The sequence below is a fragment of the Setaria italica genome, chromosome IX (genome assembly GCF_000263155.2).
Source record: "Setaria italica strain Yugu1 chromosome IX, Setaria_italica_v2.0, whole genome shotgun sequence".
Classification (NCBI taxonomy): domain Eukaryota; kingdom Viridiplantae; phylum Streptophyta; class Magnoliopsida; order Poales; family Poaceae; genus Setaria; species Setaria italica.
The window spans coordinates 11,053,796-11,073,916 of NC_028458.1; the positions used below are offsets into that span (position 1 = coordinate 11,053,796).

At 42.8% G+C, this 20,121-nt stretch overlaps 3 protein-coding genes across 3 annotated transcripts in view; 1 reads left to right on the forward strand and 2 right to left on the reverse strand.

The window, feature by feature from the left end:
* The window catches only part of LOC101774975 (calcineurin B-like protein 3), an 8,293-nt gene extending 3,576 nt beyond the window's left edge, over window positions 1-4,717 (reverse strand). Inside the window, exons 1-6 of the mRNA XM_004982332.3 lie at window positions 4,055-4,717; window positions 3,849-3,931; window positions 3,680-3,739; window positions 3,013-3,121; window positions 2,108-2,160; window positions 777-857 (exon numbers count right to left, since the gene is read on the reverse strand). Coding sequence (XP_004982389.1) covers window positions 777-857; window positions 2,108-2,160; window positions 3,013-3,121; window positions 3,680-3,739; window positions 3,849-3,931; window positions 4,055-4,175 — 507 coding nt within the window. The 5' untranslated portion in view covers window positions 4,176-4,717. The remainder of the gene's footprint in view (window positions 1-776; window positions 858-2,107; window positions 2,161-3,012; window positions 3,122-3,679; window positions 3,740-3,848; window positions 3,932-4,054) is intronic.
* A 721-nt stretch (window positions 4,718-5,438) lies between these two features.
* On the reverse strand, window positions 5,439-13,821 carry LOC101774582 (lysine--tRNA ligase, chloroplastic/mitochondrial). The gene is made up of 14 exons (XM_004982331.2): window positions 13,297-13,821; window positions 12,945-13,157; window positions 12,400-12,511; window positions 11,770-11,878; window positions 11,466-11,523; window positions 11,087-11,155; window positions 10,870-10,977; window positions 10,230-10,322; window positions 9,936-10,040; window positions 9,416-9,622; window positions 8,192-8,286; window positions 6,841-6,931; window positions 6,001-6,171; window positions 5,439-5,865 (listed from the first exon to the last, which is right to left on the reverse strand). Exons 1-14 carry the CDS (start codon window positions 13,522-13,524, stop codon window positions 5,773-5,775), a joined length of 1,752 nt encoding a protein of 583 aa, XP_004982388.1. The 5' UTR covers window positions 13,525-13,821; the 3' UTR covers window positions 5,439-5,772.
* Window positions 13,822-16,188: 2,367 nt separating this feature from the next.
* On the forward strand, window positions 16,189-17,660 carry LOC101786204 (glutathione S-transferase T3). The gene is made up of 2 exons (XM_004986309.1): window positions 16,189-16,728; window positions 16,836-17,660. Exons 1-2 carry the CDS (start codon window positions 16,189-16,191, stop codon window positions 17,658-17,660), a joined length of 1,365 nt encoding a protein of 454 aa, XP_004986366.1.
* The last annotated feature ends 2,461 nt before the right edge of the window (window positions 17,661-20,121 follow it).

Genomic DNA, 20,121 nt, shown 5'->3' on the forward strand with positions numbered 1-20,121 from the left:
GGATCGACATATATTACTGAGTGACAGCCTCAATTTAGCCTGGCAGCGGTAAAATCTTGTGTTGACATATATTACTGAGTGACAGCCTCAATTTAGCCTGACAGCGGTAAAATTTGTGTTATCAACAGAAAGATTATGTTATAATCATTCATTCACAATGACACTACCATACAGGGAAAAGCCAAATGGCATTGCTTAAAGGAGGTTAGTGTGTAAGGAGTTCAAACATGCATTGGGGTGAGTCACTAGGGACTAATTCTTCTTTCATCAACAAAAAGAATACAACCATAAACAATACTAATACTTTTATAACCTAACAAGTAGGTCCCACAGAATTATCAATTATGGGTTATATAGTTCAGTAACTTGACAAAATTAGAAGACATCAACTTCTACCAAGACTCTACAAAGCGTTCTACTAGGATAAACTCGTAACAAGACAAAAAACCCCAAGCTCCACTATACATGTTCATCTTTCCTAAATCTCTTCTTGGCCGAGTTAGACAGCATTAGAGCCACTTTATTGCCCTAGTATTGTTACATGCTGCCTCCCAACATACTTCTTCCACCAACCAGTGGACCACAAGTCCACAATAGTTACAACCAACCAGGAATCCTCTGCGGCCTTGCCACAAGGTGATGCTGCTGTCTGGACTCCTTTCTTAATCTAATTCCAAGACTCCTAATAAACTAAAAACGCTTAACTGGGTACGGATTCTAAATGGCAAAAATAAATAGCTAGGCAGGTATGTGAAAGCAAAACGTTTCAAGTGCACCTTGTCAATGATGCTCTCTATGACTTCATCTGAAAGATTCATTCCTGACTCAGCAAGTGTAGCAACAACCATTTGCTTAACCTAATAGCAAAAAAAAAACGAAATCATTAAGATACAGCATGTAAAAGATGATGATCACATTTCTTTTATAAACAAGCATAAATTTGCACAGGAAAGTTATTTGGCTCAAATAAAAATAACGGCAATTTCAAACAATAAAAGGTATACTTCCTCAACAACAAAAAAAGAGAGAGAGTACAAGTGTAATTCTGCAACATATGTTTCATGAACCATGCCAATCTATTGCAAAAGAAAAACAATCTGACCTAAATTAGATTTTCACTGTCTGTTGGAGGCAAACTATTTCGGCTCTATACACATCAAGCTACTTTGGTAGACCAAACAAATTCATATTGAAGGGTCCAGTTCCAACAACTTTACCCAAGCCCACATCAGCACATGAGAGGGCTGGTTGGCCAAGTGACAGAAGTCAGATTAAGACCCAGCATGCTAAAGTTCAAACAGTGATATATTAGTGGGGATTAAAGTGACAAAATAGTTGTAGGGTTTAATCAAACTCTGACATATTTCCAGGTGAATTATTGCAATTTTTCCTTTATTTGTATACCAGGACCAAGCCATTGCGTGATTGATGTAAACCTGTGGTCATCCATTTCTTAAATCTTTTAACGTCTCCCAACATTCTATATTGACTGATTCCTACAAACCTCCCATGACAGGAACCCAAAGCTCCTACGGCTAAAACCAGTATACACGCAACAACAAAGTCTTGTCCCAGGCATGTTAGATAAGGCTAGAGACAAAGTCCAGCAAGAAAAACAAGTAGTATATAGGATGGATGAAAAAGGCTGGTATCAATTTGAACACAAATCTGATTCATGATAACCAAATACATTGCAATAAAAGTTCGGTAGCAAGTATTTAACCAGATGGAATTGGGTGATTGTTTGGTAGTTCTGGCTATACATGACCAGCAATCACGGATTTTAAAGCGTTAAGGCGAGGCGAGGCGAGCCACCACCGCCTTATCGCCTAGGCGACGCCTAGGCGGGCTAAGGCGACACCTTAGGCGAGGCGAACCACCACCGCCTTGTTGCCTAGGCGACGCCTTAAAAACACTGCCAGCAATGATTAGAGAAGAAAAATGAAAAACAAAAACTGATCAAAATGCAGAACAAAAATAAAGAAAACAGAAAACAAATGGAAAATGAAAAGGCAGATATCAAGTGTGCCAGCTAATCACCCGGGTTGTTGGATGCGCTACCTAAAAACCCTTATCCTACCAACATGTTAAGTTCAGTAGCAAATACCTCTTGTCTTTCAATGAAGCCTTGTTGCTTAAGGTCATATAGCTGGAACGAAACTGCAAGGATTGTAGAGACAGCTCTAAGTTTTTTTTGTACCCTCAGTTACAAACATAGAAGGAACAAAAGCAGGATTAATATAGATAAGGCACGAATATATGTTAAAAACAAACTTATGGAATTCCCCTGTTTTCCTACATTGCTGTGCAATATCAAAGAACCGAACTGGAGAGAGTTACAGCCCATATTGACATTTCCTCCAAGTCAAGAAAGACCAAATATTCACAGATAGCAAGATGATCCACAGAAGGGAAAACTTCAGTATGGATTATGACTAGCAGCTTTTTGTTGCACTCACAAGTCTGAATTACTTTTTAAATGCACACAGAACAAGGGAGATAACCTGTCAATTCCTTTTGAGTTTCAGTATTGCGACCGTACTCCCCAGACTGTGGCAAATGCTTGACATGATTTTCTGCTAACATCTCTAATAGCACTATCAAACAAATAATGGACAGGGCATTTGGTGGCAAATATTGCATCAAAACCCTAAGGCCTCAGCATCTACATGCAAGGCAGAATCAAATTCATAAAACTGGATAGTACTTAACTACTTTTGCAAATTAATCACACTAGGTAGCAGTACAATGTTACTAAGCTTCACTTTTTGAGTTGTAGCGATGCAACTAGTGGTCACATTCTGGTAATTTATTAGTTGTCCAAATAACTAAATTTGCCATGCAGAGTGGAGGCAAAAATGAGTTGTTCTTCTATAATAAACATGTTCATGTGTCCTTAAAGGTATCCTTTTGTATTGTTTTGAACAGAGCAATAGAGTGTGTGGCTGCTCTAGTGCACTGGTTGATTTTGGACTCAACCGTGGAATTGCCCTAATTTTTTTATGAACTTACAGTCAATCTTCTCATCAAGAGGAGCATTGGGATGGAATACTGAGAGAGCACGGGCAAATTCCTCGAATCCTAGAATTCCGTTGTGTTTTGTGTCAAATAAATCAAATACCTGCAAGAACAGGGGGTAATGGTAAGGACTATTGCCATACAAGATGGAATAAATATTATGTATCAACATCATTCTCACTTGAATACTTTCTTATTGGATACAATTACTGGCATATAAATGCAGCATCATAAATGATTATTGCAAATTCTGATTGGAGGGCATGGATCATGTTTTTTGTTTAGCAAAAGAAAACTTAGCAAGTGTAGCTTTATGTTCTTGGCATTATAGCTTCAATCCATAAATGATTATTTTTTTAGCAGCGCATAGTGGACATTCTACCTGCTGGTTTCACTGATAATGATGGGGGTGATGAGAAACAAATTACAAGTGAATGATGAAGGCATGAAAAAAAAATGCATTGCAGAGAAACCTCCTCTACTAATAGAATCTATGTGCCCAATCAACAAGTCAACTTTCCACCAACCCCCAAGATCTCGTGCTCCAGAGCATTGAGGACCAATAAATGATCATGAACAATATACGAAACAGCACTACTTATTTTTCATGCACAACTACACTGAACAAACAGTAAAACAGAAAAATACAATGTAGTCTTACACGATAAGCAAATAAGCTCTCCTTCTTACTAGTCTTGAACAACGCCAGCTGAAACTCCTCCTGTCATGCCAAGACAAGAGCATCAGGAACCGAATCACACCTCAAGATCATATGTATAGAGAAGCATCATTCTATTCCCCGAAAAATGGCTGGGCCTGTACCCACTAACCTTGTTGATCAGCCCATCATCAATCACGGCACTGCTGATCTTCTTGAACAGCTCATACAGCGCCTCGATCTCGCTCACGCTAACTGCAAGCACAGCCACACACGCAGACCATGCCGTAAGACAAAGAGAACACAACTGGAAATGGAATCGATTGCGCTGCTAGGAAAACGCGAGGGGCAGAAGCGAAAGTAGCAGCCTGAACGTACAGACGGTCTCCCTGGCGAGGACCTCCGGGTCCTCGAGGCCGTTGGGCTGCTTGAGGTCGATGTCGCAGCACTTGAGGAGCACGCCGCAGAGGTGCCTCACCCCATCCAGGCACTGCAACATGGTACCGCCACCGCCGCCGCCTCCTCCGCTAGCCAAGCATCGGCGGGCGGGAGCCGCGGCTCGCGGCGCCTAATATTCTGAATCCCCAATCAACGCCCGGCGGCGGAGAGTCCCGACCGGATTTTGGACGGCCCGGCGCGGGATCGGCGTGGCGGGAACGGATCGAGGCGCGCGATTCGACGGGTAGGGTTTGGAAGGTGGGGAGCCCGGGGCTCGTCGCGATTGGCCGCCGGAGGGGTTCCGGCAGTCGCCGCCGTCGTCGTCGGCTGCTGCTGCTGGTGGTGCGATCCGACGGATTGGGGAATGGGAATTTAGGAGGAGGAGGATGACACGGTGGAGATCTTCGGGGTTTTTTTTTAGAATTTCTTTTTTTTTTCTTTTTTGGGTGCCACACTGCCTCGTGTTAATTTTTTCCCCCGTGTTCCGAGGACGATCAGGTGCTCGCATAGGCGCATCAGGCACGTGAACCCGAGATGAACGGAGGGGGATGGGGCCGTTCTTGACTGACTGCTTCCCGATCCAACGGCTGAGAGAGGGAGTACTTTTAATCCAGAGACCGGAAGGCGGTACGAAGCTCGATTAAGTTCTTTCCTTTAAAAAGGATGATTCATAATTCTCATTCTTCGTGTGCACATAATTAGTAGAAATATGAAAAATGGTATTATCCTTCTACATATTTTACATAATCAACTTGTGATACACCAGTAGACCACATCATCTCATCTAGTCTGAGTCTTCTCACTTCTTTAAGTTTCCATAATCACCTAAAATTTATCCTGTTTGAACTAAAGCTGTTGGAGATAAAAAAGTCCATTTCATCCTCCCTTTTTACATACGCGCCAAGAGATAATGTGGAGGTCTTAGCCCCACCTGTTTTAAGTCCCGAGTCCCGATTATGTGGGTTAGCCCAGTCTTAGTGCACAGTTCCATTGTGCAGTTATCTAGACTGAGAATTAGGTAACTGTACCAGATGAGTGTTATGGGGATGAAACTCTTCTCTCATCTGATGAAACTCCCTCTTATTAATTACCTTACCAAGTCAACAATTTTGCTGATGTGGCATTGAATTTAATACCACGGAACTCTCATGAAACTCCCCATTGAAACTGGCCGGACTTGCTGCAAGCAAACTGCTCCTATAAATTAAGCGAAAATTCTAGATCAAACATGGACTACATTGTACAGGCAACTCCATGAATCTAGAATCACATGACACTGCATCATTAGGAATCAGACATTAAGCAATACATTCAAGAGTCCATATATCAAACAATTTATTGAATGATAATTCAAGGTATTATGCATTGTGAGTCAAGAGTTTCCTGCTGTTTTGAATCACATTGATTGCATCCCACGAAATATGTGGAATCCATTATTGATTCAAGTGTTGACACATCTATCAGCTGTTTTTGCTATAAATATTGTCGGGACTCAACCATAGTACATCACAATTTATCGATTAATCAATGGCCATATCTATCAGCTAAAAGGTTAACAAATGTAAAATCAAGCCCAAAAAGGAACCTGCCGATGATTGCTTTGACAACCACACTTTCTCTTACCAATAGTGTATCTCTTCTTACCTAAAAGGAAGGATCTATTGCTGAATCTTCAAGACGGGAAAGGCGATAACATCCCTTATGCTGGCAGAGTTCGTCAAAAGCATTACTAACCGGTCGATACCCAGGCCCTGAGGTAAAGTTCCTAAAAAGTTAGTTACACAAGCGACATGTTCTTGATAAATAATTAAGTGAATAGTTCTAATAACAATAGCAAATTAGCAACCACTATAACACACTAGCTGCAAGCAGTTGATCAGCCATACCATTCCTGATGCTGGTGGCATTCCATATTCTAAAGAAGTTAAGAAGTCTTCATCTAAACAAACTTCATAGGAATAATCATCCTCATCTCCTTGATCCTCAGTAGATTTGACCTTAGCACTTGCAGCACGTTTAGCATTGTGCTGTTTTATTTGATTTTCAAAACGGCTCCTCTGCAAGAAAAGAAAACATGCTGCTCCTTTGAAACTAAAGTGACTTATAAAATGATGATAACTTGAGATAGAATTCAAGACATGGAGCTAAAAAGCATGTATGTGATTTCCAGCTATCTTAATGATCATCAAAAACATCCTATCACTCAGGGACTGAACTGTATCTTTTTTCTCTCTCCATTTTCCAGGAAGGAGCTTTTGCCGGGGAAATTTGATATCTACTTTAAGCTGTAAGGTGGTACGTCACGGGCAGACTGTTGGAAGTTAATAGTACACCTTGGTTTGGCCTTGCTGTCTAGTTTACAAGCCTTTCGAGTATGGACCCACACTAATAGCAATAACAAGCTGTGTCAATACCCAGAAGTAACTGTTTGTTGCAGATTAGGTTTTAGTTTAACCAAGGTTTTGGGGTTCTTGCACATGGACCCAAGCTAGGTCAGAGGTCAGTGGGACAAAGAGGTTTTGAAGCAAAATAAAATAAAATGTTTCATACTACTAGACCATTCCATACCACATGTAGTTTTACAGCTTGTCAACTGCAAATAAATTACAAATATTTGCATATGATCACAGGACACAAACTTCTTTTCGATGTCCTTACCGAACTTCACAAAGAATGCTTCAAATGATGGTACTTAGGTATGCAGTAAGAAAGTGACACATTCTTACCTGATCAATTGGGTCTGTGAGCTCAGAAAATGCATTGCCAATCTCACGACCACATATAAAAAGTTCGAATCGCTCAGTAAGGCCAGCATAACTACAGCAAGAGAAACAAACTATTGAAGTGAACACAAAAGTTCATCATACATACACAGATACTCTATTCAGATAACCAAAATAAATAACACAATTAATTTGTACCGAAAGGTCACTAGCATCCAGTAAAGAACATTATATAATCTGGAACTGTGCATGTGTGGAAAAGTTTTAAAGTTATATGAGCAGATAACCTATTAATGATCTGGCCTTTAGCACAGATTGCAGAAGCATCAACCGTTTCTAGAATGATGAGCACAAATAGGAGCCGATGTGATATGGGAGTGGGATTTGGAAGATAGGTAGGCTAATTCGGGACAAGAGATAAACAAACTCGCCCTCATGATGCAGGCTCTGAGCTATTAAGGTTTATACTTGCTTACTTTTCCTGATCAACCTCACCCTCAATATATAGGGTCTGTGCAGTTACAATTCCATAAGCTTACAACTCGTCCCAAGTCTATCTCTAACAAACCAGCCTAACAATCTTCAAGCAGAACTCTAAAAAAAAACTCGACCTGCGGGGGGTAAGACAGCCCCTGAGCATTTTGCTAAGAAGAAGAAGACATTCTCATGCAGGTCGAGAAAACCCCCGAACCCCTGCCCCCACCCTTACATAGCAGCACCATAGCCCATGTAAGACAACCAACGACCTGGGCCGGGTCTTAGACCTATGCTTTGGCATGGGACAGACGAGGAGATTTTTTTTTTTAACCCCAGCCTGAAATTCGCTCCCACGAGGAGTCGAACCCAGGACCTGAGGAGTGCTACTGGAGCCACCTAACCAACTCAGCTAGAGGCCTCTCCTACGCAATATCTAAACAAACCGACTAAGTCTATCTGTCTCAAGCTGACTCCTTGCTGTGCATATGTTGCCTGCCCACAAATGTGTCTACAACACGAGTCCAAATGGGCGTAATGCATAGTAAAACTATTGTGTATTTGTGCGCACAATTTTCCATTAACGAGATTTTTTGTCATGGAGTTGCATATCTATCGAAAGCCCCTAAAAAGTGCTTAACCAGAAAAATACCCCTCCATATTGAAATAGTGAGATATAAGTTGTGTTTTGACTTTTTAATGCCCCAAAATGGAACTTAATGTTAATTTCTTTTATGTTATGTTGACAATGGTCACAAGGAATCAAACAGTAAGATTTATGTCACTAAACTAATAAAATGTTTAAGAAGCATAAACCTTACAGTATTTGACCCTCAAAATATGTAGGCACCATGTAAACTGAAACAGGGGGAGTATTTACCTCCGATGTGGTTTTGCCAATGGTGATATCTCAACTGGGTAATCAAGCACAAATGTTGGTTGTACTAGAGTAGATTCAACGAAAGTCTCAAAAACCTGCCATTAGGTGTAGAATTGTTAAATGAGCCTCTTGACAGCATGATATATAAGACACATTGAAATCTTGCAGTTTCGAGGATGGGGTGTTATGTTTGATTACAGCATGCTACTTAAACAACGCACTCCTGCAATATTTCAGAGCTACTCTAATCTAAAAGTCTCAAAAACCTGCCATTAGATGTAGAATTGTTAAATGAGCCTCTTGACAGCATGATATATAAGACACATTGAAATCTTGCAGTTTCGAGGACGGGGCGTTATGTTTGATTACAGCATGCTACTTAAACAATGCACTCCTGCAATATTTCAGAGCTACTCTAATCTGAACTTCAAGGCACATAGCTAGATACAATTAACAGGAAAGGCAAACCAAGAAAGCACAATTCTCACAGTAATCTTGGGTGTGCATATTCAACAAACTACACCATCTGTAAAATTCATTAGTAAACTCCTTACGCATAAATTATTAGAAATTTTCCAGATAAGCTTTCAACATGCCTCCATATCCATGATTAAATTTGCAACAATATATTCATAGTTATAAGAAAGTAAGGAGAAGATAATTCTTAAATACAGAAATCAGCAACACACATTAACTAATAGCATGCTTACTCAACATACTACTGCCTCTGATCCCATAACAAGGAAGCATGCCAAGATCAAACCACCCACAAAATAGGAGATTGAGAGCTATATTGGCTGCCGGATTCCATGGAGTCTGGTATCTATCTAAAGGTCTTGTATGTTCTCTCCCTTCTTATTCTTTGTTCCTTTTCTTTGTCTTGTGTGTACTTATATTTTTACAAGCTTTGCATATAGTAGGATCCTTCCTAATGTTTTCCATAAAAATTAGAATCTAAATCTCGTCTTTCAAAAATGTGGGCATTTAGCTTCTCCAAACTCTGACAAGTGCATCAAGCGTTCATGCCACCTACAGTTCTCAGCTTCAACCTTCTACTGATGGCAAGGCAACAGCTAACAGAATATTTTTACTGACTTCTGTTTATGATAAATAAAAACTTCACTTTTTGTTTGTAGGAAAGCTGTCTAATTCCACTTGTTAAATAACCAAGGGATGACTCGTTACCTTTATTGAAAACTAAAAAAAGTGTATAAAAAAGCCTACCTCATTGAGAACATGTCCAACAGATGAACAGGATTGCAGTGAAGTACTTTCACTGCTTCCTACTTTGATCCCTGGCAGTCCTCTTGCAGCAATTTTAGCAGATTCAACATCTTGGCCAAAGTTGTTGAAGTCAATTCCAGTTGCTTCTTTGACAAGAGAATGCATGGTTTCCCTCCTCCATGGTCTTTCGAGAGAAATTTCAGTTCCCTGCGTTTTATTGAACAGGACCATGTTAACTAATGGGTATAAAGGGAGAAATATATAGCTGTGCATCTTAAGTGTCAATGGGACTGTTGGTGCCTGGTTTCCATCAACATCTGTGCTACAAGGTAAGAATGAATATTCGATAGTAAATTGGTGAAATTGCACAAAAACAGGTTTCGAGGTAATATAGCAAATTGGAATAAGTAACAAATCGTGGCATGATTTTTCCATGATAAAGCATGCATTTCCACACAATTCTAAACAAAAGAGGATGTGATATAAACTTAAAATAAATGGCAGGATAAAAACTGATTACCTGATAATCAACCTTAAGCTTGCCATGAGTAGCCATAGCACATCGAGTGACAATTTCTTCGGCCATATTCATCATGCTTTCATAGTCTGAATATGCTTCATACATCTAGTTTGCAAATACAAGGCAACAAGCCAGGCTCAATTTTATGTAGCACATTCTGCCATGCAAAAAGGGAGGCAGACAAGGAAACATAGAATATATAGTGGCAGGGATAAAAGTAAACCATTAATTACATGCATATTTGGAGAGAGTTTGGAGGGAGGGAGGGGGAGGGGTTGGGGGATAAACTCCTACCTCAATAGTGGTAAATTCAGGATTATGACGAGTAGAGATGCCTTCATTCCGGAAAATTCTTCCAATCTCGTAGACCCTCTCAAGCCCTCCAACCTGCACTTTGTCAACGGTAGTCATAACCTTGAAAATAAGAAAAAGATGGGTGCTGAGGCAGAATAGTTGTACAACTCTTCCAATGGACCCTTGGCCCAGTGCATGGTCTCATTGGCACCCATCAAATGCTAATGAAAGGCTAAAAAGGTGGGAGACACCAGTTATATAGCATAAAATTCTCAAAATGATAAACTCCTCTAAGAAGAAATATAATATGCCCCTAATTGTGTGACTTTAGTATTTTAGGAAAAACAATTGATATCAACCAGTAGAGAGACACATGTAGCTAGGAAAAACTACAAATCTTATTGATTTATAGTTGTGTTAACATGCTAAATTAAGATCAAACTGAAATTAATAGAATACCATTGTTGTCTGTTATATACTACATTTATGAAGATACTACATGCAGCATTTCCTAGTAATAGTCTTATCAAAGTACAGGAAGGAAATTGTATCACATAAAACGATAGTGTCATGGACTGGTTTGAGAATCAACTATGCAGTTACCGAAACTGAAGAACCGAAAACTGAACTGTAACCTCACCAACATCCTTTTCAAATGCAGCTCTGTTGCAATCCTCAGGTAAAGATCTCTTTGAAGTGAGTTATGGTAGGTTATAAAAGGCCTAGCTTCAGCACCACCTGCTGCTCCCTGTTTTTACCATTTTGATGTGTAATGTTGTAAAAAAAGGATCAGAAAATACAGTACTAACGATTCAAGCATAGTGATACAAAAAGAACCTAATTCTTTCAGTATACACCTGTAAAACTGGAGTTTCAACTTCAATGAAACCAAATGATTCCATTGTCTTGCGGATTTCAGAAACCACCTGTCAAAAATGCAAATATCTAAGTTAATTGTAAAAGAAGTTGTCCTGAATTAGCTATTCCGGGAGGACCTAAGGACGTGTTCTTACAACATATACATTTTTCTTTCTCCATCCCATAACCTTACTTTAACCTCTAAAGAAACACGTGGTTCCTGTGCCACATAATATTTGAATGATATAGGAGTTCCCAAATCAGATAATAATAGTTGAAGTTAATAGCCCATCATTAAACAGATAACATTTTTGCTCTTACATCTCATCTAGTTCACAAGTTTCAGAATGCAAATTCAGCACTCCATGTAGCCAATACCTTTGCTCTAGTTCGGAATACATCAGCAACCTCAGGATTTGCAATCATGTCAACATACCTGTCATGGATCAACGATGGCACAGATGAATATTCCACTTTCCATTAAAAAATTGAAATCATTTAAACCAGGACCGAAGAAATAGAAATAAAGATGCTAAGACAGTAATTCTGAAGGGAGGGGTACTTTTTTATCCATTAGTCAACCTTGTACACTGATAGAATATATTAGAGTATCAAATGGGTGCTAGTTACAATCAGAATAAAATCTGACTTAGAAGGTAGATGAAGCAAGGTGAAAGCCAACCTTTGACGATAACGTTTGTCCACATCAGTTAAACCATGATACTTGTCTGGTAGTGGCAGTAAGGATTTTGTGAGGATCTCAAAATTTTTCATATAAACAGATAGTTCCCCTACAGTGATATCCAACATGTCAAGAATATGGACAGCAGGTAAACAACAAAATGAGGATAAGCAATGAATCAATATCAATATTATCAGGATTACACACTGAAATCAAGTCCTATAATCAGATATAGCCCTGGACTCTAGAAGCCCAGGTTGATTAATTGTGCAGTCTGTTATTTAGCTGTTTTTTTATTCTATCTGCTAAGTGAAGCAGGTTGCTTAACGTTTCACTATTCAAATTTAATTTACAATCAGGTGGTAATACTAGGAACTCAATCCACACAAAACAAATTCTTCTCCACAAATTTAAAGTTTATAAGCAGCATAATGCAGAAAAAAATGGGGAGTCTAAAGAGCAAACGTCAGGTTTGAATGTTTGCTCGGCCATATAAGAATAATACTGGCAACTCTGAGCAAAGTACTGTAGAAATATACTTCATGAAAGTCATTGATATCCTGTGCTTTAAAATTGAGGTGAATACTGACCAGTGAAGCCATAGAGAAATTAAATATTTAGTTACTGAACCTTTCTCTGTCTTCTTTATGGATCCACTTGCACCTAAGATATCACCAATATCAATAAATGCCTTCAGTTGCTCAAATTGGTCCTCCGTAAGGCTGTCTTTCTCACAGTAAAGCTATCATAGCCAAAAGAAAAAAAATGCTCAGAAACACACAATCAGTGCCATACAAGTTATCATATTTCTCTAGCTACTAATAACAATAAATTCAATTAAAACTGCAGAATATGATCTACCTCATTTACATAGTGGCTGAATCGTTCGAGAAAAAAGAATCATACTGGCAGAATGAAGATTATGTCATTACCTAATAGCGTTGGTGCCTAACTCAGCTGCTATGTAAAAATGCCTTACAAGTGCAACAATATCAGGTAGCATATCCACCTGATATCAAATTCTAAGGTGAAATGGTAACCATGATGAATACAAGAGAATCCTACACAAGATCACATTATACAATTACGAGTGTTGATTGCAAACATTAAGCTGACTGAAAAATAAGTTGGCTAACAAAAATACAAAATAAGGCAAGTCAGTTTCAAGAACCTACCTGAATAGTCCCAGTATCGTCTCTTACAGTCATGAAAACAAGCTTTCCAAATGCCCTTCGGGCAACAATCCTACCGGCAATGGAGACCGCTGCCTCCTCACAGACTTCCCCATTCTCAAGATGGGTGTACTCTTCCTGGAGCTCCTTAGTCGTGTGAGTCCTATCCCACTTGTAAGCATATGGCTCAAAACCCTTTCCTCTTAGCTCCTCAACCTAGCAACCAGTCAAACCAACGATCCCAAGCATATCAGTAGCAGCACCGACCAAGAATTGGGGGGTAACAGAACGCTCGCACCTAACACTGCAGAACTGAAGACGCATAGCTGAAGACGCACAGCAAGGCAAACCTGACCTTTTTGAGCCGAATGGCGCGGATGGAGTCGCGGTCGGAGGTGGAGCTGGAGCTGGAGGCACTACGGCGACGACGGTCCTGAGGCGGCGGCTTCTGGTTCGTGGTGGCGGCAGCCGCAGAGCAACAGCGGATGTGGAGTGGCCTCGCGGCGGAGGCGGCGGTGGCGGCGCGGGAGGCCGCGAATCCGAGGAGATTGGAGGAGGCCCTCCACGCCCGCAGCGCCTCCATAAGAATAAATGGATTTGTCTGGTGGCGTCTCCGCTGCTCTTCTCGGTTCGCTGCGCGAGTTGGAAAGGACGGCGGCAGACGACGCAAAAGGAAGAGTTGGAAAGGACGGAGGAGGTGGCCGGCGGCGCGGGAGGAGCAGGTCGTGGCGCGGGAGGGAGGACCAGGCGGCGGCGACCGGCGGCGCGCGCGGGAGGATCAGGCCGCGGAGGACGGCGGCGAGGCGCAGAGGAGCAGGCGGCGGTGTCGGCGGCCAGCGGCGTGGTGCGGAGGCGGCGGCGGTGTCGGCGGCCAGCGGCGTGGTGCGGAGGCGGCGGCGGCGGCGGCGGTGTTGAGAAGATAAGGCTGACGGGTGGTGCCGTTGAGGGAGCCGGTTTCAGTGACGGCGTAACTTGCGGCCCCATATCCGACGTCCAGAATCCATCCAACGGTTCCGGCGTAACTTTGAGATTCTGATCAATTTTATATATTTTGTGTAGCAGAATCATCTACGATCAACTTCCCAAATTAACATTCGCGTTTTGATGTCTTTAGATACATAATTCTTTACTATAATTTTTTACTATAGATCTAGATATATATTATATCTAGATATATAGCTTTTTACAAAGAAAGTAATTATTAATAAGAACTTTTTAACCTTAGTCCCGTTTGTGAGGGTTTATTTCAACTTCGGTTTCACCTATTTTACGCAAAACGAGGCACTATAGTATGATGATGCTTTGTAAGCGGAGGGTAAAATGAATCAGAAGCTAGGCAAAATCGCTATTTTTAACTTCACCAGCTTTAGCTTAGAAGAAGCCCTTCCAAACGGATCCTTTATATATTCACATCAAAATATAAGCACTCAAGAAGAAATTAACTATTTTGTGAGGAAGAACAATTGTAAAATCTGAACTTAGCATTATTCAGGTTCGTGGTGAGTCCAATTCACTCGGTTCGAGTCTTGACTCGAACATGAATGCTCGTTTTTACAGCTAATTATTCTTAGAATTGTAGCGACATATCTGTCGACGGTGAGACATTTGTGTAACTTCAATACAAGATCTACCAGCTACCGGAGGTGTTCGCGAGGGTAAGTCTACCGTGTACGGTGCTGCATAGCATGGCCATCTGTCTCGCTACTGTTTATATAAACGAAAAACAATTCATTTTATTTTGCGGGAGAACAATCGAAATGACTCGGATCATGAGGGGCGCTCTATACATCGTGCGGAAGACAGGAAGTCTTTCCGTCGCACGGCCCATCAGGCCCACGACAGCATTCCTTCTTCCTCTCAACACCGTTCTTCTTCTCCCTGTAGCACTGCGCCGCCGCATCTCCCTTCTTCATCTCCGTCCAGAAGCCCCCGCCGTCTCCACCGCCCCGCCCGGCTCCGGCGGCGCCCTGCCGCCCCCGCATCTTGCTCTGCCCAACCGGCCTCCACCACCACCGCGGCAGGCGGCGCCCCCGCCGCCTCGCCGTCCCGCCCGCCCACCGCCACCACCGCCGGCCCGGCAACCACCCCCACCCATCCCTTTATAGCCTCGGGACATGGAGCAATCCTAAACCCAACCCAAACCCTAACCCTAACCGGAATCCCAACGGGCGGCTCGTCGGCACAGGGGGTGGCGGCTCGTCGGCACAGGGGGTGGCGGCTCGTCGGTGCAACGACGGCGAGCGGTGCTGGAGCCCGAGTGTGCGGCGGCATCAACAGCATCTGGAGTGCGGCCGTGCGCGGGTAGAGGGGAGGAGAAAGGGTGAGTCTGCGCCGTTGATGACTTATCCTCGCACGAATCTCAAAGTGGAAGATTGATAAGTTCCTCCCTCCCGGAAGATGGATAGGATTGCCGGATCATGAGAGAACAAAACAATGTTCGGGCCCAGCCCAGCCCAGTATAGGTGTACAGGGCTTAGCATCATCATCTTGTCGCCTGATTTGTGATGGTGGTGCTTCCCACCGGGCCGGTCCATTCGCAAGCAGGCCGTGTCCTCTCCATGGACGATTTGCCCGCTTCTATTTGTCGTCTGTCAGTGATCCCACTCCGGCCATATCACACGCGTCCAGCTAACTGCCAACTCTGGCACATGCGTGCTTTGAATGCACATGTTCAGGACAAGTACTACATGTAGTCAGTATGTAGCCAGTCTCGTAGTTTTTCTCATGCAAAGCCACGTATAATTTTTGCTGATGTAAAGAAGAGAGACAAAGAAGAGAGAGAAAAGTCGTTGTCTCAGGAAAAAACAGCTCATTGACAAAGTTTTCGCTTGATGGGACGACCTGACCACCGTTGTACGCCGCGTCGTTGCAAGGGAAGTCGATTTTTTCTCCTCGTCGGATCTCCTGCGCGGTTTCCTCTTCTCCGCGGTTTCCTCTTCTCCGCGCTAAGCCTTCTTCCCTCCACGCGCAAAATCGATTTCGTAACGTGAAGCTGCGTGCCATTTTTTCTATTGTTCATTCTTGGCTTATCCATCTGCCACCTCTCTCTGACATATAAAAAGAATCATCTGAATCTCCTCCTTTGCTCTCAACCCACGTCATCCCTCTCCGGCTCTCTGACACCCCAGGCCACGGTGGCGCTGATGGTGACCGGTGAGGTATGATGCCGTCGATGCCTGCTGCTCCAAATGGTGCGCGTCCCGACAGTCGAACCCCAGCACACCCCTTGTCGTCCCTGCCCGCGAGCATGGCTCTTCAAGCAAGGAGGGCTGCAGCACCCCAGGGGGCATCTCCATCACCGGCACAAGCATCGAAGGCAACTCCAGATTCAATCGCCACTAACCCTACATGGTTGTCCATGCCTCCTGCCTTTGTACCCAACTGTTCTTCCCCAATGGTCAACTCAGATCTGAATGCCACTTACGCTGAACTAGGTTCTCACCCACCTGGTGGTTTCCTAAGTTACTTTGAACCATCAGACTACTCTCATCCTAAAGAAGTTCCACGTGAGACACCCATGTCCCCTAATTTTGTTTATGCTAGTGGCCCTACTCCATATGCTCCATTCCAGACACCACAACCATGGATGGCTGAAGGTTGGACATCGCAATCAGCCCCCAAACAAGTCACTACACATTCATCACTTGGCTCACAAGCTGCTCCTGTTGTCGATGTTGAAAACATTGATGATAATGGAGTCAATCCAAGCACGTTATCGAAAAAAGATGCTGGTGGAAGTAGAACCGAGAGGAGGATGATATGGACATCTGATGAGACCATGAGATTGGTAAATTATCTTTATGCTTCCATTTAGTTCTATAATTAACTCTCTAAATTATTATCCAATATTCTTAATGTTTCCACATTATCTAAGTTTCTATATATACAATGCAGGTCAGTGCTTGGTTGAAAAACTCAAATGATCCAATTAAAGGGAACCGGAAGAGAAATGATCAATACTGGGGAGCACTAACTAGCATGTTTAATAGCACGACCCCAAGTGATCGTATTAGAGAAGTTAAGCAATTGAAAGAACAATGGCATCGTGTGAACAGAACTGCGAATGCCTTTCAAGGTTCTTGGATAAAAGTACAACGTCTTCGTGCCAGTGGAGAGTCTGATGAGCAGGTAATGGACAAAGCCATGGCTTTTTATGAAGAGGATTTCGAAGAAGGTCAGTTCAAACTCATAGCTTGTTGGAAGGCTCTTCGAGATCAACCAAAGTGGCATGCCTACAATGAGGATCTTAATGAATCTAACAAAAGAAAGAATTCTGAGTCAGAGGCTGTGGACCTGACATCATCTCCTGATGTTCTCAATGGTCTGCCGCGTCCAATAGGGTGTAAGAAAGCTAAAGATGAAAGCAAAGGGAAAGGAAAGGGGAAGGGTTCATCATCAACTTTGGATGAGATTGACAAGTTGAGAGAAGGTCAAGCCAAATCTAAGGAAGATCGCATTGAGGTGTTGGAGAGACACCAACAAATTGCCGCGGACAAGAAGGAATCAGCAAGACTGAACCACCTTGCAGCACGGGAGAAGAAGGAGGCAAAATTACTTGAAAAGGAAGGGAAATTGCGTGATAAAGAATCCAAATTGCTGGAAACATATAAATCACTTCTTACTTTTGACACAAGGCATATGCTTGAGGACTTGAAAGCTGAGCATATGATTGCTGCGAAGAGTATGAGGGAGAGGATTTTTGCTAATTTTGCTTCGTGATAGGAGGTATGTTTTCTTTTTCGAACTAAAATTTATGACTAAGAAACCAATTTCCTTGAAGTCTCATGTAAGCAAGTCTTCTTTTTTTCAGGTTGTTTGAGAGGATAGTCCAGCATTGCTAGTGCCTTGGAGGGCTTGTTTTACTTTTTTCTGGTACTAGTTAAAAATAAAGCTGCACATTTAGGCAGCCTCATATAAGGTTAGGTTACTGTTGCAGCTATGAGCTTACATATGTTTTGTTTTATCACTCGGGCCATTGGATATTTTTTTTAAAAAATTATCTGCTATCGACAATTCAATTGTTTTGGTTCAGTACAAGTTCAGTACTAGTCTGATTGGCCTAGGAGCAACATTATTTGTTAGTCAAGTCCAAGTCGGACTACCGTGCCTTGTGCACTTACGTCAGGTCCAAGTTGAGTCAGGATTGATTGCCGGCTTTGGACTCTAGCATACGCGTTGGATTTTCACTTTGCAATACAACTTTAGCATCCGAGTCGATTAAGCTCTGTATAATTTACGGCTGCTGCGACGTATTATTCACATAATCCGGTGCAACGAACAAAAGCACAAAGCGCAGCCGTAAGACTAGTCATAATCCAGTATGTCGCATCAATCAGGTTCATCTAGCTCCTCCAACTATTCTGATGAGTCGCTTGAGTCGTTGGACTTAGACGATGACTACAAAGATTTTATGGGCGAGCAAGAAGCTTTTGACTCTATCGCCGAAGCTATTGAGTCAAAATTGAAGTCACGACATGCACTAGGATATACATATTGAGGGATCGAGAATATGCCCACGAAGAGCTTGTGTCCCAATATTTCTCAGAGGATCCCATCTACACCGACTTCATGTTCCGCACAAGGTTTCGGATGAAAAAGCTACTCTTTCTACGAATCGGCGATGCCCTAGGTAAGTGGTCTTAATATTTCACTCAACGGACAGATGCCAGTAATCGAAAAGGGCTTTCACCATTGATCAAATGTACGGCCGCAATGTGTATGTTAGCATATGGCACCCCGCAGACTCGCTTGATGAGAACCTAAATAAATTAAGCTGCACGCTAGTTGCCTGTTGATTGAACAGCTCTAAATAAATTAACGCTATTGTACCAGCATATTCTGCGCGTCTCATATCTGCAGGGACAAAATCGATCTCCTCGATCGAACCATCCAAAACCTAACAAAAGAAAAAGAGAGAGATCAAATTAGTGCTAGACAGGGAGATCAATAGACAAAATTAGAGGAGGGATAAACAAAGAATTTAAGCTCAATACAGCCGCTTAGCAGCTAGCCGAATCAAAATGTTTCCCTGTGAATGCGAGGCGACGACGATGATGAGCAGAGATAACAACGCCACGCCAGTGCTGGCGTCATCATCTCTGCAGGGCCCCAGAAGCGGAAGAACAGGTGGAAATGGCATTATACTTGGCGGATCGACTAATCTATAATGAAGCAGCAGGTGCATTCTTATTAAACCAGTCATTATTTCATTGTACAGTTATTAAGATTGGAAATTAAGCCAGTCATTATTTCATGGTACAGTTATTAAGATTGGAAATTAGGTAACTCTGCCAGTTGAGTTTTATCCTCTCACATATGATGAAACTCCTCTTTCTCTCTCCTCATAAATAGCTTGCCAAGCTAGCAAAATTGGTAATGGAATATAAAAATTAATGCTAATGAAACTTTTCATAAAACTCACACCAAGACCGGCCTTACTTACTTACTAGGGCCTAGTAATCGGGTTAAAATAGTTTCCACGGATCGATTGATTGGCCCGTTTCTTCCGCGCACATTTCACCTAGAAATTAGAACTGGTGGCCACCAAGGTACAAGACTGCTCGTGTAGTCGCGTGGCACACAAAACTGATTGGGATGGCCGGCCATCTCGTTATCGAAGCACGGGTCCCGCTCGCGGATCCGATGGATCCGGCGCAAGAACGAACAACGCTTCCGGCCGGCGTGGCTCGAATTCGCCCCGCACACCGATCTTTGACGTTTTCGATGTTTTGGTGTGTGATGTGAGGTTCAGGCGCTGATGATCCAATGAATGATATATATGCTTCCTGCAGCAGTATTGCTCATCGGAAAAGGAGATGCTGCAGACGGCTTGTGTTGTGTCCGATCCTCGAGCAGTTTCGCTCAGCAGAAGCGGCCGCCAGGAGAGGCGCAGCGTCGAACTCCGGAAGCAGGTTGGCGTCTCTTTCGTGCATGACGGGACGGCTGGTGCTTCGCCATCCTCTCCTCTCCATCCATCGCTACAGTAGTATGCGTCGATCGCTATATATAGCTAGCTAGCAGTACTGGTGACTGGAACGGTGCCGGCCCGATTCCCGCCCAACCCACCAGCAGCCCAAGCCATCAGCCAATGGCAACACCACTGCCAGGGCCCAGCAGGAGCACAGAAAGCTAGTGTGATCCGGCACGGTGGTGCGACGGGCAAGGGCGGCGCTCGATTCGT